Source organism: Cupressus sempervirens, chromosome 2 (genome assembly GCF_028749045.1).
Source record: "Cupressus sempervirens isolate cs-2001-9-10 chromosome 2, ASM2874904v1, whole genome shotgun sequence".
In the NCBI taxonomy this organism is placed as follows: domain Eukaryota; kingdom Viridiplantae; phylum Streptophyta; class Pinopsida; order Cupressales; family Cupressaceae; genus Cupressus; species Cupressus sempervirens.
Window position 1 is genome coordinate 717,128,055 of NC_143119.1, and position 26,503 is coordinate 717,154,557.

General features: G+C 35.7%; 1 protein-coding gene across 1 annotated transcript in view; it reads left to right on the plus strand.

The window, feature by feature from the left end:
• LOC149575384 (hydroxymethylglutaryl-CoA synthase-like) overlaps window positions 1-13,492 on the plus strand; it is a 35,880-nt gene extending 22,388 nt beyond the window's left edge. Inside the window, exons 6-12 of the mRNA XM_089815142.1 lie at window positions 1,476-1,549; window positions 1,657-1,732; window positions 1,855-1,910; window positions 4,158-4,245; window positions 4,392-4,532; window positions 4,635-4,784; window positions 13,000-13,492. Coding sequence (XP_089671268.1) covers window positions 1,476-1,549; window positions 1,657-1,732; window positions 1,855-1,910; window positions 4,158-4,245; window positions 4,392-4,532; window positions 4,635-4,784; window positions 13,000-13,215 — 801 coding nt within the window. The 3' untranslated portion in view covers window positions 13,216-13,492. The remainder of the gene's footprint in view (window positions 1-1,475; window positions 1,550-1,656; window positions 1,733-1,854; window positions 1,911-4,157; window positions 4,246-4,391; window positions 4,533-4,634; window positions 4,785-12,999) is intronic.
• The last annotated feature ends 13,011 nt before the right edge of the window (window positions 13,493-26,503 follow it).

A 26,503-nucleotide genomic window follows, 5' to 3' on the forward strand; every position in this document is an offset into this window, starting at 1 on the left:
AAAGGAAATATTTGCAATTTTGCGCATCCACAATGTAATAAGATTAGGAAAACCTTTTGGGAAAAAGTAAAAACCCAGAAAAAATAGCGTTCACTTACTGCATTAACTTGGTCATTAACAATGCAATAAGAAGTTTCTCACTCTAATCCATTTGCAAGTAGTTGTGGGCACATTACTAAGGCACACTTAGTATCAAAGATTGCTAAGCGGTATTACAAAACACTGGGTATAAACCAAGGGTCTGAAAACCACTCATGACTGCCCACCTTTTTTTTTCCTCTAGGGTACATCGCTCTCAATAAACACAAATCCTCATATTTACTAATGAGGGCACACTCTTAGGTCCCATTGGGCATGGTTCACGTAGAACATGTAAAGTATATAATGCATATACAACATTAAGAATTGATTTCTTACATCTAAATGAATCCTATTAGAACAACAACTTATTCTTCTCTTTCTCCTCGGCCACCAACCATTCCTATCTCTTACCAATGAACTCCACCTCTAGTGTGCATAAAACCCTGGTTTATGCTTGATATTTTTTCGGTCAGGCTATTACTCACAAAGTGTTAATTGGTGCTGTATTAGGATTTGTCCATGTCTCTTAGCTATCTTATTTGTGCATAAATTATGGCCAGTTATAAAATGTAGACTTCTGCCTTAATGTGTTTTAAACTTTTAGGTGTGTGATTAAAAAGGGTTAAATTCTAGCATCACAATTGAACTATATATTTTTATAAGAAACAAGAGAGAATTGAATCACATCAAAATCATAATTTAGAATACAAAAACATGAATTGCTCCACAATATATAAACAATAAAATATAAGTTTGCAATTTGAATTGTTTTATTAACTTTAAATTTTCAAAAAATGAACAAGCTAGCTTGACAATAGCTGATTTGTGATATTGCTATCAGGATTTAACTGTGTGATTTTGAGTCAAACTCATTGACCCATGTTTCATGAGTAGTGATTCAACATGAATCCATCTCTCATGAGAAAATGGAACACTTAGCACTCATTGGATCTAGGTGATGCTCATAGATCCCAGTGCTTCACCCCTATGAGCATCACCTAGATCCAATGAGTGCTAAGTGTTCCATTTATTCTCATGAGAGATGGATTCATGTTGAATCACTACTCATGAAACATGGGTCAATGAGTTTGACTCAAAATCACACAGTTAAATCTTGATAGCAATATCACAATTTGACTTACTCTAGAAATTATCTCCTACTTATCAATAGCTGATTTATTATTAAGACCGAATCAAATCTTGTTTTTGTTGGCTGACATCAGTGCTGTATGTTGTTTTCTTGTAAAAACTACTTCTGGTAGTTTCATGTATGATTCATGACATTTTCAAAGGATTTTTTTAGATAAAGACAGTAGAAGAGACATGAATACAGTGGATCCTTTGAGCATTTGGAATATCTTGGTAGAAGCTTAAAATAAATGGTGGTGTACCAGGTTGTAGATGGAAAACTTTCGCAAAATTGTTACCTAATGGCACTTGATTCTTGCTACAAACGGCTATGTAACAGGTGAATTTGTTTCTTTACACATTATGAGGTTACATGTTTTGTTCTGATAAAGGACACATTTTCTGGAGTGAAAAATGTAAGCCAACTTTCTCATTCATGATTTCCAGGTTTGTAAAGGGAGAAGGGAAGGAGTTTTCTCTTCTAGATGCAGATTATGTTGCTTTTCACTCTCCGTACAATAAGGTATTTCTGTGACCAGAGAAGTTTGGTCCTTCTCAACCACACCAGTGTTTAGGATTTATAGTTGCTGATATGTTGCAAAGCATAAAAAATGGTTATTGAGTGAGAATTGTTATGTGATGCAGCTTGTGCAAAAGAGCTTCGCTCGACTATTATTCAATGATTTTTCAAGACATGCAAGGTTTGTGCTTAAGATCTAAATGTTGGATTAAGGTCCTTGTGGAATTTAAAACTTTATGGTGTCTAAAATATTCTTATTCTCATTTGTTGTAGTGTTAGCCTTTTCTGATTTTGGCAAGATCGAACTGAAGATGTCAAATACATTGAATTGTCAAAGTTCGTCTCCAACTTTTTTTCCTTTCAAACAATAAATGAAAGTATTTTCTTGAAATGTGTTCTCTTTTTTATCAGACTTTGGGCCTTTAAAGTTCTATAGACTCTTTCTCTCTAGTCACCCAGTCTCATTGGTCATGTTGAGAAGGAAGGGACTCATTGTGAGTGAGGTATTCTAAAAGAGATTCTATCTTAATTTATTATTTTGGAAGTGTTTGTGAATGGAACTCCCTAGAAGCTTCTGAGATTCTCTGTAGAAGTGTATTGAAACCAAGGAAATTTTGCAGAAGTTTTGTGTCAATTCCCAACCGATTCTTTAGAATCTGGGAAGGTGTGCAAGGTATAATTTTACTTCATAAGTTATATTCATTGAAATCATCAATTCTATACCCAATATAAAGCAATGGAAAGGGATGGAAAAATATCAAATGGGCTAGGACATGTATGCCTGTATAGGCACATAAAAAATTCTTATTTTCCATCCATTCCCTCATCCATACACGCATAAGCTTTATATTGTAAAAGGATCTAATTGAAAAAATACCATTTCAGTTTGTTGACTTGAGTGAAAACGAACCTCAGACACTGCAAACAATTGGCAGCCCAAATCTTGACTTGGATTGGGGACTTCATAAAAACAGTTAACTCAGCAAATAAAAATATTGCATACATATATCAGAAAACCTAAATAATGCATGACACCCAAAACAATGAATTTAAAGAAATTAATGAACATTGAGTCTATTTTGACATTTTGACCATTGCTCTATATTGGGTTTGGCTCTGCAAAGAAAGAATAAAAATGAAATTCAATTACTTTGAAGACTAAAAACTGCTGAAAGTTTCATTAAAAAATAGGAGAAAAATGCTGTCTTGTTATTTCAATCCTACAAAAGTTAAAACTCTGCTTTTCCTGCCACTGCAGCCCAAAATTATTTTTCTTGCTCAAACAAGAGTGGGGTTAATATGCTTGGCATCCGCAAGCAGGGACCAGCGGAAGTGCCCCTGGCAGTTTTCTGGTTGCAATACTGGGCAGGGTTGAAGGGTAGAGCCACTGTTGTCCTGGGCCTTTAAGACCCACATGCCATTAATTTAAAACACTTTGATAAAGTGTTTGAATCATTTAGTACCATTGAGATCATAATCATTGGAGATGAAAATGAAAAAAACAATAAAAAATCAGATTTTTGTAACATGTCTGCAATTGCTGGAGGTCAAGTTTGCAGAGAAAGTGTATTTTATAGGGGAGTCTTTCTGAGGGTCTCACTAATTTCTCTACAGGACTCAGCACATAGTTCTATTGTGACTATTCACGAGGAAGAAAAACTGACAATTTAGCTGAGAACTCACTGAGCTTAAATCTGTGGACCTGGATGAGTATCAATGTGCATGTGTTTTTCTTTGTAATGGTTTGAAAATCGACAATTTGAAAAGTGCTGACAGTCAGGAAGCTTGTACACCTAAAACAGCTGGTGCAAGCTTAAACAGTAAGTACACCCCTTCATTTAATACTTGTCAGGAAATTCGTTTTCTGTTTCCTTCACATATCAGATAAGTTGACACTTACAATCAAATGTACCTAGCTTTGAACATTTGAAATTCTTTGATGAATTTTCCTACAAGTTCATTTCTTACAGTCTTTTGAATCAATCAAGAGAAACAGGCAATGTGCTTATAGATAAACTCAGTGTGTCTCATTTCAACAATTCTTAGTCTTTTCAATCAATCAAGAGAGGCAGATAATGTGCTTGCAGATAAACTAAGTGTCTCATTTCACAACTGTCTGGGGAAGAAGGGAAGTACATTTTGTAAAAGGTTTTAATCTTTCACAGTACTAATTTTCCTGTGGCCTTTGACTCCTGCAAAATTGTGTATACTTTTTGTGGCATAGTCAAAGGCCCTTGCCATAGCCCAGCACAGTTGACAACTTTGGTTATTGAACATTTCCTCAAGTTATTGGACCGTACACTTAGAAATGCAATTTACAAAAGAAATACACTGAATGTTGATCTAAACTAGATATTGCTACTATAAAGAGGGACACTTTGTGAAATCACAATTACACAAATGAATAAACCATTTTTTGTCTTCCCAGTTCTGTTGATATGGATGCACAAAAGAAGCTAGAACCTTATGCTGGCCTATCTGAAGAAGAGAGCTATAACAGCCGTGAACTAGAAAAGGTTTGTTTTTCTTAAAGTTTTGATGCTACACTCTTTAGTTGTATCTCTTTGTTGAAGAATGATGGTTCCTCTAATCTTCTCAACCTTTTGAAATCATCTGGTAGATTGCTTGTTTCTTAAGTTGGCTTTATCTTGGATATTTTCAGGTTTCTCAACAGGTTGCTAAGCCATTGTATGATACAAAAGTTCAATCATCAACTTTATTGCCAAAGCAAGTAGGCAACATGTATACAGCATCTCTATATGCAGCATTGGCTTCTATTGTGCATAACAAGCATAGCACACTGGTATCCTATCTTTGATATTTCTTCTTTGAAAATGATCAAGACAATAATCAGGAGGTCTCTGGCTTACAGTCCTCGAGTCATGATAACTTTTTACTGGTGCAGGAAGGCCAAAGGGTGCTCATGTTCTCTTATGGCAGTGGACTTGCTTCTACAATTTTTTCCTTTAAAATTCGGGAAGGTCAGCATCCTTTTACTATATCAAACATTGCTGAAGTTATGGATATTGAAAGCAAGCTTGAATCTCGAAATGAGGTATGTTTTTGTATTCTGCAGGATATCTGTGACGTAATCATAATGTTAAGGTCTAATTTGAAGCATTTTTAATATGTTTTCAGGATACTAGATGTTCTACAATTTTTAAAATTATACGCTCGTTTAATTTTATTAAATGAGCTTCAAGAAACTAAGAACAACATCACCTTGCCAATGTTGCGGAATCTGAGCTTCAAGAAACTAAGAAAAAAATCATTTTTATTTTCTGTTGTGCAATTTATCTTAGAAGAAAATGAATTTTGTTTGCTTTTGTTCAAAGAAGATAAGAGGAAAATAACTCTTGCTTGCATTTATTTTATATAAGAAAACACAAAAAGTTAGAAGTCAATATGGTTTGCTTTCAACAGAAGCCATGGTAATTTTTAAGATCTTACTGAAGTTGCCACAATATGGTGGAGAGAATTATGATACACAATATCAGGTGGATAAGGAACAAAAAATGGAAACTGCATCCAAACAGGGGTAATGTGTCAGATAAGTTCACAGTACTACGCTAATATAGTTCTAAGAGCACTTAAGTATCAGTATCAGACAAGCACAAGAGAGAGAAAACACGGAGATTTGAGATTCATAAATTCACCAAGACAAGTCCAAGTGATATCTTGAAGAAATACAAAGTCTAGTCACAAAGAGATTGTTGAATGCTTTTGTGTTGGGATTTCCTCTTTTTTGTGAGTTAAAAAATATCAGTTGGGTTACAAATTAGAAGGTATTGTAATAAATTAGCATGATTTGATACAAGTATTGGACTCTAAAATGCTAACCTTCAAGTTGCCTCCAACTGCATCACTTTATTAATTCACAAATTACAATTGGTTTGAAATGATCATCAATACCTGAAATATTAAGTTTTAGCATGCTTTCCATTCTTTCTGCAAAGTAATGCTTTCCCACATATAATTGCTTAATATCTTGCCCTTTGTCTATTCACTCTGGTATGGAATTGATAATTTTGTTATGAAAATATCCTCAAGGATAATTCCTAGAAATCACAGTTACAAGGATATCTCCTATTACGTATGATAGCAATGTCATGACAGAAAAAATATGCAAAAAGGTAATTATATGTCAGATGTCAAAGTTCATAGGAAATTTATTTGTAATATTGATACATAATAGTCAATAAATCCATTGAACTTGAAGTATATTACATTTATAACCATCAAGTCATTACGTGATATAGGGACAGTAGTATTATTGAGACTCTACATGGTGTAAACACTAGTGTAACTGAGTCCAAGACAATGAGGGTGTAGGATATTGAAGTCAAAAGGTAGTTGACTATTTTCTGCCATAACTTTTTGGGGATATACTCTCACTTGTCTATACTACAATTGTTTAATGAGGAGGCTGCTTTGCTCATCTCTACCACTATCGTTTAATGAGATGTTACAATATCCTTCTCTACCACCATCATTTGATGAAGATAGACACTCACATCATGTTGTAAGCCATTTCATCACTTTCCTGCTGAATCATGTGTTAAAGTTACAGTCAATCATTATTAAAAGGATATAAAATTGATAATATTTCTTACATGTTGGAAATATAGGTGTTTAAAAACTTAAATGGGAATGTATTTGATTGAAAAATTCAGGATCTTAGATAAATAGAGGAATCACATTTCAAGGACAAAAACGTCCTAAATATTGGATGTATAGGACGCAAAATTGATGTTAGTTCTAGAAGGATTGATGGATCAGAGAGTGCACAATAAGGTGAGATGGGTTTACATATTTATCTAACAATGCATAGAATTTGATAGGACTATAGTTTGATATATTGAATTTTTCTTTTCCAATTCACTGTTTTCACCATAGTTGAAAAAGTTGGATTCAGCAATATCTCAGCTGACCCAAAAAATTTCAGACTTGGAATTGGCAAAAAGACAGAATCTGTCATGTCCCAAAATTTTAACGTTATAATTACATTAAATTGATTGATTAATTGGTCCTCGCATTTAAATAATATAACAAATGGGCCTTTAATTTAATTAATTTTGTTAATAAGTGTGGGGCCCAAATTAATTAAGTATTGAAATATTTAATATTGTTAGCTTGTACTTGTAAATCTCTAGATGCTTCTTGGAGGCCTTTATAAGGCGATGGCTGGTCATTACAATTCATCATGAAGTGGATTTGATTTGTCTTTGTATTGATAAGAAGGAGATATTTCTCCACATCAAGTGGAATTGTGATATTGCTATTAGGATTTAACTATGTAGTTTTGAGTCAAACTCATTGACCCATGTTTCATGAGTAGTGCTTCACAAGAATCCATCCCTCATGAAAATAAATGGAACACTTAGCACTCATTGGATTAGTTTTTCTCTTATGAGGGATGGATTTCTGTGAATCACGACTCATGAAACATGGGCCAATGAGTTTGACTCAAAAACTACGCAGTTAAATCCTGATAGCAATATCACAATTTGACTTGTTGTGGAAAAATATCTCCTACTTACAAATTGATGAGCTTAAGGGGCTTTCTAATGAATGGTTCATAAGGCACAACACTTGGTGAAGGTTTCGTAAATGGGGTTGGAAGCGGAGCAGGTTTAACTATGGATGAAACTCTATAGTTATTTGCACTCAAGCTAGAGTAGTACTGGGATGGGTGACCTCCCAGGAAGTCTCGGTGCTTCACCTCCATGAGCATCACCTAGATCCAATGAGTGCTAAGTGTTCCATTTATTCTCATGAGGGGTGGATTCCTGTTACTACTCATGAAACGTGGGTGAATGAGTTTAACTCAAAAACTACACAGTTAAATCCTAATAGCAATATCACAATTGTCTTTGTATTTACGGAGGCTGAATGCTAAGGAAGACCCTCCCTATTTCGCCTGTTGCAGTTTCGATGATTCAATGCCACCCTATTCAGCTGTTAGCAATATCATACGGATATTTCACTGGGTGCGCCATATCTGCTAATCCTCATCATTTAGCGATTGCTTTATCTTCTTGGATCTTGTCTGATGTATATGTAAATTGAAGGACCAATCTTATTGAATATGAAAACAATATTTTTGTATCACTAAGTTTTGGCAACAACCAATTTGGTGTTCATGCAATTAGGTGTTCTATTGTCGTGCTATTAGAAGTGTTTGTGATTTCTCATCAATTAATGAACAATGCACTTGGGCATCTAAGAAAAATTCTAAGTGTTCAAAGCTGGTGAAGCAATTAATAACACTTTGCAAACATTGTCCGCCCCTTTCATCACATTCCCCATCCTCTCTCCCACCAACACACTCTCTCTTCGTACCCCTCACCACACTCCCTCCAACTGTACATCCTTCTCCATCCATACAACATTTCCCCTTTAACTGTACGTCTTCCATCCATTTCTACCTTTTGTACGACCTATTCGCTCCAATTTGTACAAACCAGACCTTTGTATCAATCTTGTTGTACATCGGACTTCTATTCTAGTAGATTGGGAAGATTGTTGGCACTAGCATAATTGGAGACATTACAGTGGTATCAAAGTTGGTGATCTTGCCAGCTTGTCGGATATTGAGATCAAATAATGATGCCGAGTGATGGCTTGAGTGAAATGTTGAGAGAGTTAATAAGTCAATAGAAGCTCCACCAACGAACAAAGGAGACATTCAATCGCTTGGTGGGCACAAGGCCGTTGATGAAGATCTTCACCCTAGGGACAAGCATCATGAATCACAAATAGCCACTTGGACCGAGTCATTGAAACAAATCAAGCAAGATTGGGTGATGGGTGAATGGGAGGACATATTTTGGAAGGATTATAAAGAATTGCCAATGAAGCATCCGTCATCTCAGCACAATATACTCTTTAGCAATGGCATGAAGTGAGAGATTGATAAATGGTTACATGCACAAGAGGATATGGACAAGAAAAAGACTTTAATGGCTCCTCCAGACAAAGAACAACAAAAACACCACAAGATAATGAGAAGGTTGAAGCTGGAGAAATTGTTGATGATTCACAAAAGAGAAAACAAGAGCACGATAATATAGAAAATCTGAAACAAGATGACAACTGAGCCAATGTTGAAGATAACCATCATAATGTTATCAGCGTGTGACACCAGAGCATGGTCTCGAATTTACAGGAGAGTGTGGATAACAATCTAGAGTCACAAAAATGGAATCATGAACCTAGAGGTGGAAGCAATGTCGACAATCATTTGTAGGAACTATTGTTACCATTATTTGATTATGAAGTCTAGCGTCATGTAGTGATTATGAAGGATTACATCAATGGATTTCAAGGTTAGCTTGTCTCGGATCCTAAAGATTATAGACATGACAATGTTTATATCAGAGTGGCACAACAGAAGTTTGTCGACAGTGTGACACAACGAAGTATTGATTGCAATTCACTCATTTTGACTTTGCATTTGATTTGGGACCTTGGAGCTGATGGCCTTTTGACTGATGACGGATTGCTTGAAGGCAAGCAATCTTTGGGTGGCGAGGATTTGTCATGTCCCCAAATTTTAATGTAATAATTAAATTAAATTAATTAATAAATTTGTCTTTGAATTTAAATAATATAACAAAAAATCCTTTAATTAATTATTTTAATTAATAAATGTGGGGCCCAAATTAATTAAGTAATGAAATAATTAATATTGTCGGCTTGTACTTGTAAATCTCTACATGCTTCTTGGAGGCTTTTATAAGGCGATGGCTGGGCATTACAATTCATCATGGATTGGATTTCATTTCTCATTGTATTCTCGGAGGCTGAACGTTGAGGAGGTTGTGTGCACTTTCAGAGGTGGAAGACCCTCCCCATTCTGCCCGTTGTAGTTTCAATGGTTCAATGCCACCCTATTTTGCTGTTGGAAATATCATGAGGATATTTCACCGTGTGCACCATATCTGCTAATCGTCGTTATTCGGCGACTTCTTTATCTTCTCGGATCTTGTCCGATGCATAAATAAATTGAAGGACTGATCTTATTGGATCTGGAATAAGTATTTTTTTGTCGCTGACTCTTGATGACGACCAATTTGGTGTTCATGCGATTGGGAGTTCTATCGTTGTGCTCTTAGAAGTGTTTGTGATTTGTCATCAATTAATCAACAATGCACTTGCACACCTAAGACAAATTCTAAGCGTTCGGAGCTGGTGAAGCAATAAATAACACTCTGCAAACACTGTCCGCCCCTTCCATTACATTCCCCATCCTCTCTTCCATCGGCACACTCTCTTTGTACCCCTCACCACACTCCCTCCAACTGTACATCCTTCTCCATCCATAAGGCATTTCCCCTTCAACCGTATGGCCTCCCAAACCGTATGTCTTCCATCCATTACTACCTTCTGTACGGCCTGCTCACTCCAATCTGTACGGACCAGACCTCCATACGTCCAGTCTTGCCGTACATCAGACTTCTATTCTAGTGCATTGGGAAGATTGTTGGCAGTAGTGTAATTGGGAACATTACAAAATCAGCAAACTTTCCTAACACAAAAAACACATTAATTGTGATTTCTTTTCATAAACATGCATGTTACTGGTGTTAGGGAGCATGTTACTGGTTTCCTTCATATATAGTTCAAAATTAAAGTTGATACACCTTGTAGAGTAAAAAATGTGTTCCGTACATATAATGTTTCAATAAAAATAAAAATAAAAATTACCATCAATGTTTCAATATTCATAAGCTATAATTCTGTTTCTATGATTGAATTTCAATAAAGGTTGCTACTGTGTTCAGTGTCCTCGAATTGGATGGTCCTGCTGCAAGTTCTTGTTGAGGAGTATTATCATCCTCAATTGGAGCATGCTCTGAATTTGATGCACTCCTCACTGGTGGCTCACCATATCCCTCCTATGTTGGTGTTTCTGTTGTCTCTCTCTCCAAATCAGTCACATTATCCTCAATTATCAACAGTTCCACATCATTAACACAAAACATTTAGAAATGGAAGCACAAAAACAAAACAGAAAGGAAACCGGATATATGCTAGAGTGACAGAGAAGGGTTATAGTTGTTGTGTAAGAAGGTTTAATATTGCTGTGTAAAAGCATATTTGCAGTTGTAATTTCAAGTGTTGATGGTCAGAGTCATCAGAATATTGTTAGTTTAATTGTTTATATACAAGGAATGGAGCCCTAGTTTACAATTAACATACTGAAAAGAATGTTAAATAAGAAATAAATTATAAAACAAAAACAAAAGTAAAAAACCTTAGTAACTTGGCACAAAACATTTATAATGAAGGCACAAAAACAAAGAGTGAAAAACTTAGTATGTGTTTAGTTACAATCTTTGAAATGTCTTTAATAGGGCACTGAATAAATGTAGAATAAGAGCATAAATGACAATTCAAACACCTGCAAATTCTTACCTGCGAACTGTTCTGCCACCATTGCTAGAAAAATTAAAGAAAGATGAAAAATGTGCACATAGAGATATTCTTATCAACAACACTACTTTATATAGTGTTCAGTTTTGAGTCCACTTCCAAGAGATCGATAGTCCATGTGTTCTAACAACTGTAAGAGTGGTTCCCCATTTTAAACCATAAGTTGATTGCGCTGAGTTTGATTTGAAAATTTTATTATTATGAACATAAGTTTAATATCAGTCCTTGAAATCATGTAAAATTCATTTTCAGTCCATGAGACCATGAAAAAATCTTCTGGGAACAGCTATAATTGTAGTTTCTGCATCAATGTTTTGGATCACACTTCATGATCCATTATCATTATTGCAAAGAGGTAAAATAATTGCACATTAGCCCAATAAGTAGTGTTTGCCAAGCTAGGTAAAAGAAATCAAGAGATAACAAATGATGTGAAATAACTAGCAAATAAGATGAGATATAATCAGTGAAGTAACATATGTAGAAAGGTATAATGAGTATGATTATGATTATGATTACAAGTAGAATACAAAACCGAAAGTTGAAAGGGTCTCCAGCAAGACTGTGAAGGGGGAAGGAAACTGTTTGAGATCTAGGAGTATGGAACTGAATAAATAAATAGAGGCTAAAATGCAGTGATAAAATGAAATATAGTAAGATGTTAGAAGTCATTACATTTCCAATCCTGTCAATATTTCACAGCCTTTCAATAATTATAATTATAATATTAGTTGATATGTTTTTTCATTGCATTTCACAACTTGCCTCTATTTATTTTAGTTTATTTAATTTTCTACTTATCAAGTGGTTTCTCACTCCCTTTTAAAAAACCTTGTTTGAGACCCTTCTCTCCATATTTTAAGCCCCCCTTCATTTTCTTACATGTCTACTTTTTTATGTATACTACCTCCCCATGCCATTTGTTATTTGACATCCTTCGTTATTTCTGTCACCGAGCTTGACAAACACTACTTATTTTGCTAATTTGCAATCCTTAAAACCAATTTCCTTATCCTGATGATGGATAGTGAAGTGATTCAAAAATTGATTACAATTGTTTTTAGAAGAATTTCACATAATAGTATTTGTATCTATGAGTTGTTTACATATCTAGGCTTTTATTTTCCATGCCATTTGTACTATCCATTTGCACGTGGGTTTTGTCAGAAGGATAAATGGGCCCTTTCAAATAGCCAACACGTGAATCAGGAATAGGAACTACACCCATTGCAGTCCCTTGTAGAAGGGGACATCTTGGAGATGTTCTTGCTTCCTAAGGAAATGGGAGTATAATTCCTTGCCTAATACTGATGATACTGATGGATGCACTATGTGGTTTCTAATACTGGAATATAAGCAGTTTTGTAAGAACCATAGTGGTGGCAATGTTGGAGAATGCAAGAATTATAGGGAAACAACACTCCTGATGACATAATAAGACAATTGGCTTAGTTGAAGTGATGTACATGTTGAAAGGATGAATGATTAATAGAACATTTGAATGTATAGATCTGTCTAATGGACGTTTTGGTAAACAAGGAGTTGAATTTACAGGATCTTCTTGAACATATTCCATCCATTCCAAATGCTGTCAAATATTTGTGTCAACCAAAACCTAAAAAAACAGTTTTACTTCAATTAGATCAAACATCTTTGTATGCTTCAAAACGCTGAGAATTATGTACTCTGTTTGAAAAATCCCATTTTCCTTTTGCCAGTAGTTTTTGTGAATTGATTATGTATTGGATTAGCTATGCATTGGTGATTATGTCTTTGGATGGAATTTGGACCATTCTACATTTCTTATTGATTGCTCTTATTCTTGTATTCAGTTTTCTCCTGAAGATTTTGTGAGTAACTTGAAGCTGATGGAGAGTCTATATGGAGCGAAGGGCTTTGTTTCTTCTGCTAAACATAGTTTGCTAAGGCCAGGAACTTTTTACTTGACTGAAGTGGATGACAAGTACAGGCGTTTTTATTCTCAGAAGTTGGTAAAAACCGATGATAACTGTGGGAATACAGGGTTGGTAAATGGTACTTACTACTGACCATAGTGAGTTGTAATACATTTGAAAGAGGTTGAATGCTAATCATACAAATGTAAATCAGTACTCTTCAGCCTTTCTTTTGTTACAGCTAGTTCCTGCTGTGGCAGTTGATAAATAATCCTATTATCATTAGGGTTTAAAATAGTTTTTTTGCTCTTCATTGTATACCTGAAATTCTTAAATTGGCCTTGTTGACTCTTATGGTTGGAATGTTGATTTTTTCATAATTGAACGAAGCAAAAGAATAAATAAAATGTTGAAATTAATATGGTACAAATCATACATTTCCAGATATGTAATGGGTGAAAATGTTATGAGTATCTAGTATATTATCACAGTATCAGCTACTTCATTATTTCTGTGTCCTGAGATTAATGGGCCAACATCATATTATAATGCCAACTGGCACATTTGTGCATGGAAGCATCCTCCAATATTAAATTAGTTAGAGGTGGTCAATAGCAATGCTGGGAGAACCTCCTAAATTTTTTCAATGTTTATCCATCATGTTGTATAGTTGCTCTCAAGCATGGGACTTGGGGCTTAAAATACCTTACACTCCTTCAAGTTTAAATATAATCAAATAATAGCCTAATATGACAATTGACTCATAAGACCTTTTTAAGTTTAAGAAGCTAGGTACATCAAAACAAAATTATTGGGGTGAAAGTATCACAAGCTTTGGCATGAGTCTATACCATCAAAGTATCAAGAGGGAATTAATATATTAAGTCCCAGCTGGACTATACAATGTTCTGAAAGTAAGCATATCAAATGAAAAGATGCAAGGAAAACTATTCACATATCTACTGATATATACTGATAATGTTGCACTCTGGATTGACTGTCAGCAACAACTTCAGAGTTAACTGATTCATGGCAAACTTGTCCACTGTAAGCCCAATTCTCTTGATTAATCCGAGTCTCATTCACACTGCCAATTTGGATTTCCTCTGTACTCTCTTAGCCTTTTGAGCTCCTTTTCATTCAACAGATTAGAGCATGTGTAGAAGTATTAGATAGACTGTACATCCTTTCAGAAAAGAATCATAGCACCCTCCTGGATCAAAGTCATGAGTCTTTTGGTACTTGCTGCACTGTAAAAACCTCAGACATGATTTGAAAATGGGCGAGTTTATAAATAAACTCACTAAGCACCCTCTTTTTGTTTTGAAAAATATCTTTGTTTCTCCTTCGACAAAGAAACCATAGAATTTCTATAGTAAGAACAAACCAAATTGTAAGAATTTGGCTTAGGCTAGAATTCACCCAAGAACTAAAGAATTCAACACAAGCACACAGTAGACCAAAATAGACAGAGTATGATCAGAACGACGATATTCATTCAATATGACAACTTAGCCAACTTGAGAGTACATTAGGAGTGCTTGTATATAAAGGCCTCAGGAGAGCTTCTAGAATGCATAGAAGTTAGTATCATGATATGTCATACAACTAGACACATGTCCACCAGATATGGGTTATCTTCCATTGAGCACGGAATTAAGTACGATGATGTGAGGATAAGCCTACAATGGTGTAACATGCAAATCTGTGGTGTAGACAACATGTGCTAAATGAGGAGTGCGGATAACTGTGTTGTCAACATGACAACTCAGTGAATGATGCATGCTCCTGTGTTGTAGACACCATGTGCATAATTAGAGTTGCGTAACTCAATGAGAGTACACAAACACTAAGTGTCTCACCTAAAATAATAATAAAATAATGCAAAATAATTAAATAATGCATTAACCTAAGTAAACTTAAGTAAGTGTAACAAGTAAATACTTATTTACACTAACACCCCCCCTTAAGTGAAACTTAGGGGAATGCCCTTAAGCATACAAAATCTAAGATGCAATGCAGAATGGGTCCCAGCTACTAGGCCATGTTAGGTATCCATGTACATAATGCAAATGCAATCTCCCATAAAGCGGGGAAAGAGGGAAAACCTCATAGGAAAAACCTTCCTCTAAAAAGAGAGATAAATAGGGATGCATGGATGGACGGAGTAATCAAGACCCCCCCAATTATGACATACATCCAGTATATACATAAGAGAATGATGAGAAGAGGAAGAGAGACAGGATAGGCTCCCCCCCCAAAAGAAGAATGCAGGTCAGTGACTGCTTCGATGAAGAAGCTGATCCAAGACTGTAGAATGATGTTCCTCCCCTTAGGAATAAATAATGCCAAGGGTACAAATGAGACGCTTCCGTTGTGCGTGGAAAGAATCCCATGGATAAGTGATGTCTCTAAAACCTGCTCAACTAGCTGAAGAACCTATCCCAAAGAACTATCTGTCTCTGCAATTGATGAAGAACCCTGCTACAACTGCTGATCATAATTATCCACAATCACTTCAATCTGTGACGATTGATCATGTAAAGAATGAACAAGAGAGTCTGGAACCCTCGTGACAACTGAAGAACGTAATTCGGCATCAAGAAGAAGAGGTAGATCATCAATACTGTCCCCCAAATCTGTCACTGAACCTATATCTAGAAGACTGGATGTACCCTGCTGTTCTAGACCTATCACTGTGGCGATGTATGCATGCAGATTGAACTGATAAAGTGACCTCTCACTGCAACTGTCGATAGAACCCCACATGTCTAATTCTGTTGAAGCACTATCGCTGAAATCACTATCAGTATCCACACTGTATGATGTGTGGAGAGTAGAGGAAAAACTCGATGAACTTTCCTCAAAATATACATCCTTCTCCTCAAATATTTGATATGTCTCTGGATCTAGAAGTCTATATGCCTTCACACTGTCTTCATAACCAATGAAAGTACAAGGCCGGGATGACTGTGCCTTGCATCCCCTAGAAGATATCTTTGCCCATGCAGGACAACAGAAGACTTTGAAGTGTGTCACAATAGGTTTTTTGCCGCACCATGCCTCAAAAAGAGTCTTGCCATCTAAGGCTGGATGAGGAGAACGATTAAGAATGTGAGTGGCACTAGATATTGCTTCGACTTTTAATGATGGATCTAGAGACTTGGCATGAATCATGCAACTTGCCATAGACTCAAGAGTTCGGATCCTCAAAGCTGCAACATTTGTCTTATGTGGAATGAATGTTGGTGGAGTCTGAAGATTAATGCCCTCATGTGTGCAAAAGTCCTTAAGTCTTCTGTTCACATCCATGTTTCCATTGTCCATGCAGAGTACTTTGATGGCTTTCCCGGATTTCCATTCTACATGAGTCTTGAAGGCTAGAAATGTGTCCAACACTTCATTCTTGTTATGAAGAAAGTAGACCCAAGTGAACCTTGAAAAGTCATCAACTAAGGTAAGTATGTAGCGACCCTGGCTGATTGCAAAAGGACTTGCTAATACCATGTGAACCATCTGTAGAACACCTGTTGCTCTAGAAGACTTTCCTCTTTGTAACTTCCCCTTTGGATGCATATCCATTGAATCTGTTGAACATTCACCCTTAGAAAAGTTGATTTGAGTAGACCTTTCACCATTCGGTATGTGCAAAGTTGCTGAAGATAGCGGAAGTCAAGATGACCATACCACTCATGCCATAATTGCATGTTTGAATTTGATTGAGATAACAAGGCCTTTGAAGGAGACTTGGGTACAAAATGAGAGAAATAGTACAACCTCTTGTTATCATTCACTTTCCCTATTGTAACCAAGGAATCATCTTTAAGACTGTGCACTTTTACTGAGTCTAGAAGGAACTCAACTCTATGTCCATCTCCAAGGTGAGTGATTTGGTAGATTGATAGGAGATTTGAACTTAGATTTGGAACATAGAGAACCTCTTGAAACTCTCCATTTTCCATCTCTACGTTTCCTTTCCCTTCAACTGCCATTTTGCTATCATTCCCCATGAAGATGTGTGGTACCTTGGATTGCTTCATTGAAGAAAAAACCTCCTTTGAAGAAACCATGTGATATGAGGCACCTGAGTCAAATATCCATTCCCTTGAAGATTTCAAATTAGCCATGAGTGCTTGCACTTTGTCCTTGGAATCTGAAGAAGACCCTTTCTCCTTATAACCATTAGGTAATGGAACATTATGTTTCTTCATGATGTTGGTCAATTCATCAATCTTCTTGAGATAACACTCATGCTCTTCATGACCCGATTTCTTGCAATAAGCACACTTCTTCTTCTCCTTATTGTTGTCCCCTTTCTTGTTGGAATTCAAGAACTTGCCTTGTTGATTGGATTGAAGTGTTGTCTTTTCTGCACCCTTAGATTTGTCCTTCTTCCATTTCTTCTTACCCTTTCCTTTATTTGAAGATTGTGCAGTTGAATTTTGAGAACCCTCATTGTTGGCCATCAATGCTTTAGACTGAGGTGTTTTGAAAATCCCCATTGATTTCAACTTCTTTTCTTCATCATCCAATAGTTTAGCATATTCATCAAAAGTGACTTTCTTGTAGGTAGACCCTAAGGTAGTTTTAGAGGTGTTAAAAGAAGATACAAATGTGGAATACTCCGATGGCAGTTTGTTATGTATGAGATAGATCAGTTTGCCATCTTTGATAGAACTCCCACAATCAGTAAGCTTTGTCCTTAATTCATTAACCTTGATGATGAAATCTGTATTGAGTCATATGACCTAGGATCTAAGGATACAAACTCATCTTCAATTTTGAACACATCCTTTTCAGACACTTTACCATATAGGCTTACAAGGGTATCCCAAGCTTCCTTGGATGTAGTACATTTCTTGATTTGATACATGATCTTATCATCTAACCCCAAACATATATCACCTAGGGCTTTCCTATCCATTGCTACCCAATCAGAAATTTCACTCGCTGATACATTATCACTTGCTGGTTTAGGAAAAGTACCATCTACATATTGTGAAACTCCATTATGCATTAAGTGATACCACATTTTGATTGACCACGAAGCATAGTTATGAGGAGTTCATTTAAGAAACTTAAAGTTGCCCATAATGTAGAAAATGAAAAAAAAGTGCAGAAAAGAGAGAACACAACACCAAGAACACCCCCTCTTTTCACTAAATCAAGAAACCCCTCCAAAATAGATGCTTTGGGCACTTTATTAGTAGTGCGATTACAATGGGCCACTAACCAATTTTGGCCTTCATGGACTTCTGATTTTGCTTGTTACAACCTCTTAATGGAGTACAAATCTGAAACTTTACAATATGCTACAATTCTGAAGCATTATAAAGCAAAGAAAGGCCCTATTGCTGAAAGTGACAATTTTGTCCACACAACCCTACAATCTCATCCAGATATGGAAAGTAGACGAAAAAATATGCACTTAAAAAAAAAAAGAACTTGTTTTTGACTCCAGATGTGCCCGTATGGAGTGTTTGAAGTTGCAAAATGCAGGATTATGCAGGTACAGTCGCAAAAAAATGCAATTTTTGAACAATCGTTGCACCAAAAGTAGAAAATAGCTGCACCACTACAAAATTTAGAAAATTCTACCCAATTTCAAAAAAAATTGCACTTGATTTGGAGTCTGGATGTTCGAGTTATGGCTTCTCGAAGTCAGACTGCAAAAACCAAAATCAATTTGGAGAGGGGTTGCATTAGCGAATGTCAGGGGTTAAATTTGACGGTTATACGACCGTCGTAGTAGTTGCAATTTGCCTTGAAATGAAATCTAGACGGGCGTCAAATTTAAACTCACAAAATTGATGATGTCAGCGAAAACGAGGCCAACAGATGATGTCAGCAGATGATGTGGTAATGTGGTATTGTACGGATCGTACAAAAAGTGACAATGCGTTAGCCTGCGTGGCGCACGGATTCAGTGACAAGGTACGTTAATTAGGCGTTGACGTGTTTGCTGTCGATGTGGCAAGATTGGATTCGCCTACATGTCTAATGACTGTGGGAGCCACGTGTTCTGATTGGGTAGAGTCGGACTGTCCACGTGGTAGCTAGAGTTTGAAATGCGGGCTCTGGAGTTTAGGATCCGGTGATGGGACTGATATTAGTCCCACATTCACTATGATAAAGTTGCCAATGGTCTTTTAAAAGACTTTGGCTGCCCAAATAACACAAACAAAGAGAACTCGCCGGAACTTGTAGGCTGGGTTGAATCTTCTGCTGCAGATTATGCACTGGTCTGATTAATTTGCAGGGTACAACGAAAATTTGCAGAGGCCAAACTTAAGAAGGCCGATTTTAAAATGAAATAATTGCCTGTAGAAATAATTCCACCAAATAATAGAGCTGAGCTGGGGTGTCATTGCTCGGTTTGGCAAAAAATTTTCTTTGCCTGAGTGATTGGAAAAATTTCGAATTCGAAAAAATACAGAGAATTAAATGAAATGCTGATTCGAAAATATAAATAATTAGATCGAATTAGATCATACCCAAACTGCAAATCGGGGCCTCTAGGTTCTAATTTGCAAATTTTTTTTGCCTCACGATCAACTTTCATCCAATATAGGAAAATTTATAGTCGATCTTCACCGAATCGATGCTCTGGACACAACAGTGAGGTCAGATTTGGCTCTAGACGCTTCCAATTTTTGCGGATCCTTCGGATTTGTGTCGAGGTGCTAAAGTATAAATAGTCTCGAATGGCTATGTGTAGAGAATCTCTCTCAGCTCTGATACTATGTAAGAATTTGACTTAGGCCAGAATTCACCTAAGAACTAAAGAACTCAACACAAGCACATAATAGACCAAAATAGACAAAGTATGATTATAATGACAATATTCATTCAATATGACAACTTAGCCAACTTAAGAGTACACCAAGAGTGCCTATATATAAAGGCCTCAGGAGAGCTTCTAGAATGCATAGAAGTTAGCATCATGATATGTCATACAACCAGGCACATGTCCACTAGATATGGGTTATCCTCTATTAAACACAGAATTAAGTACATTGATGTGAGGATAAGTCTACAATGGTGTAGTACACAAATTTGTGGTGTAGACAACATGTGCTAAATGAGGAGTGCGGATAACTGTGTTTTCAACATGACAACTCAGTGAATGATGCATACTCCTGTGTTGTAGACACCATGTGCATAATTAGAGTTGCATAACTCAATGAGAGTACACAAACTCCTAAGTGTCTCACCTAAAATAATAAAAAAATAATGCAAAATAATTAAATAATGCATTAACCTAAGTAAACTTAAGTAAGTGTAATAAGTAAATACTTATTTACACCAACACAAACCTATTCATATTAATAGCAAAGGCACCAACACAAACGTATTCATATTAATAGCAAAGGGTTTTGCAAGGCTTGTTAGAATTTCATGCTAGGATATTCCAATTTTGCCAGGTTTCATAAGCAAACTTGCAATAAGAAAAAAAGATGTTCAAAATTTTCAAGACAACCACAAAGAGAACAATGAGCAGGTGCCAAACCAATAGAAGACAATCTTGAACCAACAAGAAGTTTTTCAAGCAACAAAATCCATCTAAAATAGACTTTCTTAGGTTCACCAGGGGTAATGCCAAAACAAATCAAGAACTAAGTGTCATCTAGAGTTAGACCAGCCAAAGTTCCAACTGTGATTAATCCAATTAAGAACATAGTCATTATCTTTCAACATATTATAAATTCTTTTAGTAGAACCAGGAAACAATAGATTGCCATCTTTCCATTTTAGTTGCTGCATAAATTGTTTTGAATTAAGAATTCTGCTTGGGAATAAATAACCAATAGCTTTAGCAATCAGAGTATGAGTTTTCTTTTGAGTGGGTGGAAGATCATATTTGTCTTTTAAGCTCTCCCATTTCCCTAACTGGTTATCAACTAATATATCTCTAATATATTTAATGCCCTTTTCATTCCATGATTTAGTAGAACAACATTGAGCTAAGGCTAGAGGTTTATCTTCGAGGTAAATGTCCACCAAATGTACCTATCAAAAATATAGAAAGAGTGAGGGACCTCCAACAACATCCTTGGAACATATAAAGAGGTTGCGCCCAAGTCCATGCCTTCAATAGAGAAGCAAAGATATTAGACCTAAAAACTTTCAAATCAAACTGCCCAAACATCATATCATAGATCGGTCTTTCCAATACTATGCTTTTTTAAATTTGAATTCGAGGATGTTATTTTTTATAAGAACTTTCCATGGCTCATTACCATTAAGGCAATTAAGTATCCATTTAGATGCAAGTGCCACCCCCGAGTCTTTAGGTCTCTAATGCCCAAAGCCCCCATGCTTCTCGTGGTACAACACCACTCGAAGCTTCCACAATGTCTTTTGTTATTACCCAAGCCATTAGACCACGAGAAGTCCCTCAAAATCTTTTCAAGCTTACTAAATTGATAGTTTGCAAATAACCAAGATAAGGCAAAATAAATGGCATGAGAACCAAGAACTTTTTGCACAACTTGCACCTTACCAGCTAGAGGTAGCTTATATGTTTGCCACTTGAGGTGTTTCTTCTCAATTGTAGAGTATATCCATTGCAACATATCTTTGTCGGAAGGATCATTAGCAAAATGGATACCAAGATAAACAACATAGTTTGGTCCATTCCAAATCCAACCTTTTTGAGAAATCTAATCTAGAGGAATTTTTGACCAGCCAACTGACTTGTGAGGGGCAATTTTAGATCTTGAAGCAAGACAAAAGAGCCAAAGTCTATGCATCACATTTTTCAAAATTCATGCTATTTAATTCCAAAAACAAGGAGGCATCATCAACAAATTGGGCATTAATCAATTCATCATTGTCGGGGAGGGTGATAGCTTTGACAGGAAGCCCCAATTGAGTGGCTCTCAAATTGTAAAACATGGCATCAATTGCAATTGCAAATAAAGGAGCAATAGGGCAACCTTGTTTGATGGACCTCAGAAGGGGGATAGAGTCTAAAGTATCTCCATTGACACCAATCACAATAGAGGAGTCCTTAAACAAAATGGAAATCCACTTGCAAAAGAAAGGATGGAATCCAAAAGTTTTTAACATACTAATAACAAAAGACCATTCAATTTTTCATAAGCCTTCTCAAAATCCAGAAGAATCATTTGTACATTTTGTCGAGAGAATTTGGCGTAATTCAAAGCCTCCCAGGTAGTGATCAAATTTTCTAAAATGTATCTACCTTTGATCAAACTAATTTGAGTGACATAGATAATTCTATTGAGAATGTTGGCAATTCTTCTACCAAGGATCTTGGCAATGATTTTTTAAGAAAAGATTCAAAGAGTAATTGAACTCCAATTCTTAACAAGGATCTTATCTCCACTTTTTGGAAGGAGCTTTATCAAGCCTCTATTAATCTTTTCCCGCAAAGAACCACTATGAAATGCATACTCATATAAATAACTTAACTCCTCACAGATCCAATGGATGTTTTGTTTGTAGAATTCAATAGGGATTCCATCAGGTCCAAGAGACTTATGATTCTCCATACTATTGATAGCATCCTCAATTTCACCAATCTCAATATTGTCATTAAGCATCTTAGCCTCTTCAATAGAAATCTTCTTAGGGATTAGATTAAGACAACTAGCAAGAGATTTCTACTTTTTATCCTGATGTTTTGAAGTGAATTGTAATGTCCCCATTTTTAGCAAGTTCTTGCAGTTGGCTTGGTCAGTTCACCATCACAACCCTCGTGAGTTGATAACGGTGTTTGAGGGTCTTAGTTGGGGGGTTATAGGTTTTCTAGTAGCCCATGGTGTGTTTTGGGTCTGTTTGAGGGACTTACTATTTATAGTAAGCTAAACTGTTGGTTCCGATGAGCTCAATTGAGTTAGACGAGTTGAGTGATGCTCTTAGTTTTTATTTCAGGCTTTTGGTTTTGGCTCCAATAATGTTGGAGGGAGTGTCTATTTATAGTAAGTAATCCCTTCAAGTTCATTCATCATCTTTTTAATCACGATCACTTTGGTTTTGTCAAATTTTGATTTTGATGCTTCTTCAACTATTTTTTCAACACAGGTGAATTATTTTTATTATTCATCTAAAAATGGCAAGGTTGCTATTTTTGTTGGTGTTGTATGTTGGTCACCTTAGTATCATAGCTCGTTGTAACTAAGATGAAAAGTTTTAAATTGTAGGCACAAGGAGCAATGGCCTTGTGTGTCAAAATATTATGTTATGGTGGAAAAGGTCATTTTTGGAGCCAAAAGCAATTGATAAATTATATTATATGAAACTTATATTTTAATGTTGTGTTGATGAAGCTTCTTAAGTGAAGTTGTATTTGGGAAACTTTGTGCCATTTGGAGATTATAAATATGAGCCCATTTGATGGGAGAAACATTGGATTATCTAATTTTCTTTTGTTGTCTTTGTGACATTGTCTGAGGTTGAGTTTTATGACCTCGCTGAAATATAAGGGTTTGATATTGGATTTGTCTTGCAATTTGTTGCTAAGGTAAAGCGAATTGAGATTGCTTCTCTACTATGTTTACTATTATTGAGAAGTGTATTGAGTCCACAATTGACATATTGTGGATTGTATTCTAAAATTTATTGTGCCTTTCATTACTGTTTCTTCTATAGCTGGGAAAACTACTAGTTGTTGAAGTGTTTCAAATTCTACATTAATTAATTGAGAAGTTGTTCTAAGGATTTATGGTAAATTTATTGGTCACAAGGAGGTTCAAAATCTGCAAATTAGCAGAAATATACAACATTTTGGTAGCTTCGATCATAACCTATAGGCCTGTGCTTTGGATTGGGGAAATTTTTGTGCATTTTGGAGGGGTTGCAGACATAACCTGTAGCAATGTTTGGGTCTTGCTTCATACGTGCAATCTTATAAAGAGGTCTAAGACAATTTTCTTGAGTCTATGTCCAAGATGAGGGTTCTAATCTGTAAATTAGCATAAATATACAACATTTTGGTGCTTCGATCATAACCTATAGGCTTGTGATTTGGATTGGGGAAATTGTTGTGCATTTTGGAGGGGTTGCAGACATAACTTGTAGCAACGTTTGGGTCTTGTTTCATACGTGCAATCTCATAAAGAGGTCTAAGACAATTTTCTTGAGTCTATGTCCAAGCTGAGGGTTTTGTTGTAGAGTTTTGGACATTGGCATTTGATTCCCAAGCAACTTGTGAAGTGTTTCTCAAGACTACAAATTGTTGACCAACATGCAAGTTAAGTCTATTTCAACATACTGCAATCACAGGTACACTATTTAATGAAAACAATTCCTAGTCCTTATTTAATAAAATTAATTGTACAGTTGACTTTTTTTCTCAATTATTTATTTTTAGTGTTTAGCATTTACATTTGAATGTATTTAATTCACAAAATTATTAATTCCAAACAAAAAGGCATATACATTCCAAAAACATCATACACAGTAATAACGAGATTCTGTGCCAAGTGTTTAACGGAATGTCAAACAATTGAAAAGTGGACAAAATGGTCCTATTGAAGTGATCAACCAGCTGGGGTTATTACATGAATAAATCCTTGTAAAAGCTCAAAAAAGTGTTCAAAACAACAATATTGTTAGCTGAACTCCCATTGTCTATTTGGATTTCATTAACCAACTCCCTCTTATGCTTGGATCTAATGATATTGAAAAAATATTTTGTTCCCCTATCCCCTTCCTTCATCTGGTTCATTTTAGCCTCGATTCTTTTAACCTCGAATCTCATAATTTTGATGTTATCTTAACTCCCTTTTTACAAGAGACATCCTTAACTCCAGCTCATCATCACACCCTTTATTTTGAATCATCTCTTCTACTTCATTTTGAGTTCTTTGACTTCTAGAGAAGTGAGTCTTTTTGTCCATAGTTCTTTTTCTTTCCAGTAACCTTAAATAATTCCTTCCAATTATTTATCTTCTGGTTCCATAGATCCATAAGGGACAAACCTTGAAATCAGAGATGCAAGAGATCATTTGAATGACATTATTAACATCATTGTCTTTAAGAAGAGAGACACTTAACTTGAAAAAGTTCTTGGCCCTAGATTTAAGGACCTCCTCCTGAGATTCATCAATACTAATATAAATGGAGATAGGAGAATGATCAGATATGTTGCCAAGAGTGACTACAATAGGATAGCATTTAGATGCATGTTTGACAATGAAAACAAAGGTATCAAAATAACACCAATCCAGCTTGGAGTTAACTCTTTGTTGGTCCATTTAATTGTTACACCAAGTATACCAAATGCCCCCTTTACCACATTTTTTCTTAGCCATGGGTTATTCAAATAAAATTTTCATTTGAAGTTGGACCATATTTTTTTATACTTCCTTTTCAACTGTGGGATAATCCCCCTCATTTATCTTCTTTTTTCTCAATCATGTTAAAGACACCCACAAAAAACCAACTAGCTTTGAGAAAATTAGTTGAGAACCAATCCTAAAGTAGGGCTCTATCCCTATATTCATTGGAAACATATATATTTCAAACACCAATACGCATCAAGATATTTGAAGATTACCCACTACACTCTTTTACAAAGAGAGGTTCCTTCACTAATAATTCTTTAAGTCCATAAAGAACTATTTAAAAAACCAATTCCTCCTATACCTCTATTGTGATTAGAATATAAACAAGTGACTTTATCCCAAATGAACTTAAGTGGATTATATGCATGATAACCCAATACTTTATTGTTTTGTAGACAAATAGCATCCTTTTGTTTGACATCCTTGTACCATTTTTTTACAATGTATTTTATATCCAGCATTTCAAGACCTCAAACATTCTAGCTATGGACATTTAACATCATAACCATTTTAGTTGGCGGATCCTTTATTCTAATAAAGCTCATTGAAGCACTTTGGCATTTCAGAGTGAGCATGCTTGCTATTGTCCGTCTAATTAGAAATAGAAAGTCTTTCTATAAACTATATTTTTTTAATGGTTTTTTTACTAAGGTCCCCAGTAAATTAACCATCAACCTCAACAATCATAGTATCCTAATTATTAGTGGAGGCTATTTGTTTTACCATCTCCTTTGTGGGAGACGAGCTCAAATGGGACACTATTATGATCCAAGGATGCCATGGAAGACTTCTTAATTTTTTTAGCTTTATCTTCAAGGTTTTGAAGAGTGATTTTTGTTGGGCATTTTTTTTGTGGGAAGAGAAGTAGCACCCCAATGGATGAAGAGTTAATGTTAGGCCCTATAAATTGACAACCAGTAGAGGACAAATTATTGTCAACTTTTTTACAATCTACAGGAACCACTTCAAAATCTTCATTAAATAGAGGATTCAAGAGAGAAATAAACTTATTCCTATTATCAAATTCCATGTTTCTATTAGTATCAACAACATTTTCGCCCATACTTATTTCTACAATAATTTTTATATTATCTTCTCAGGGAGGGTTAGAAATACCACCCAAAACA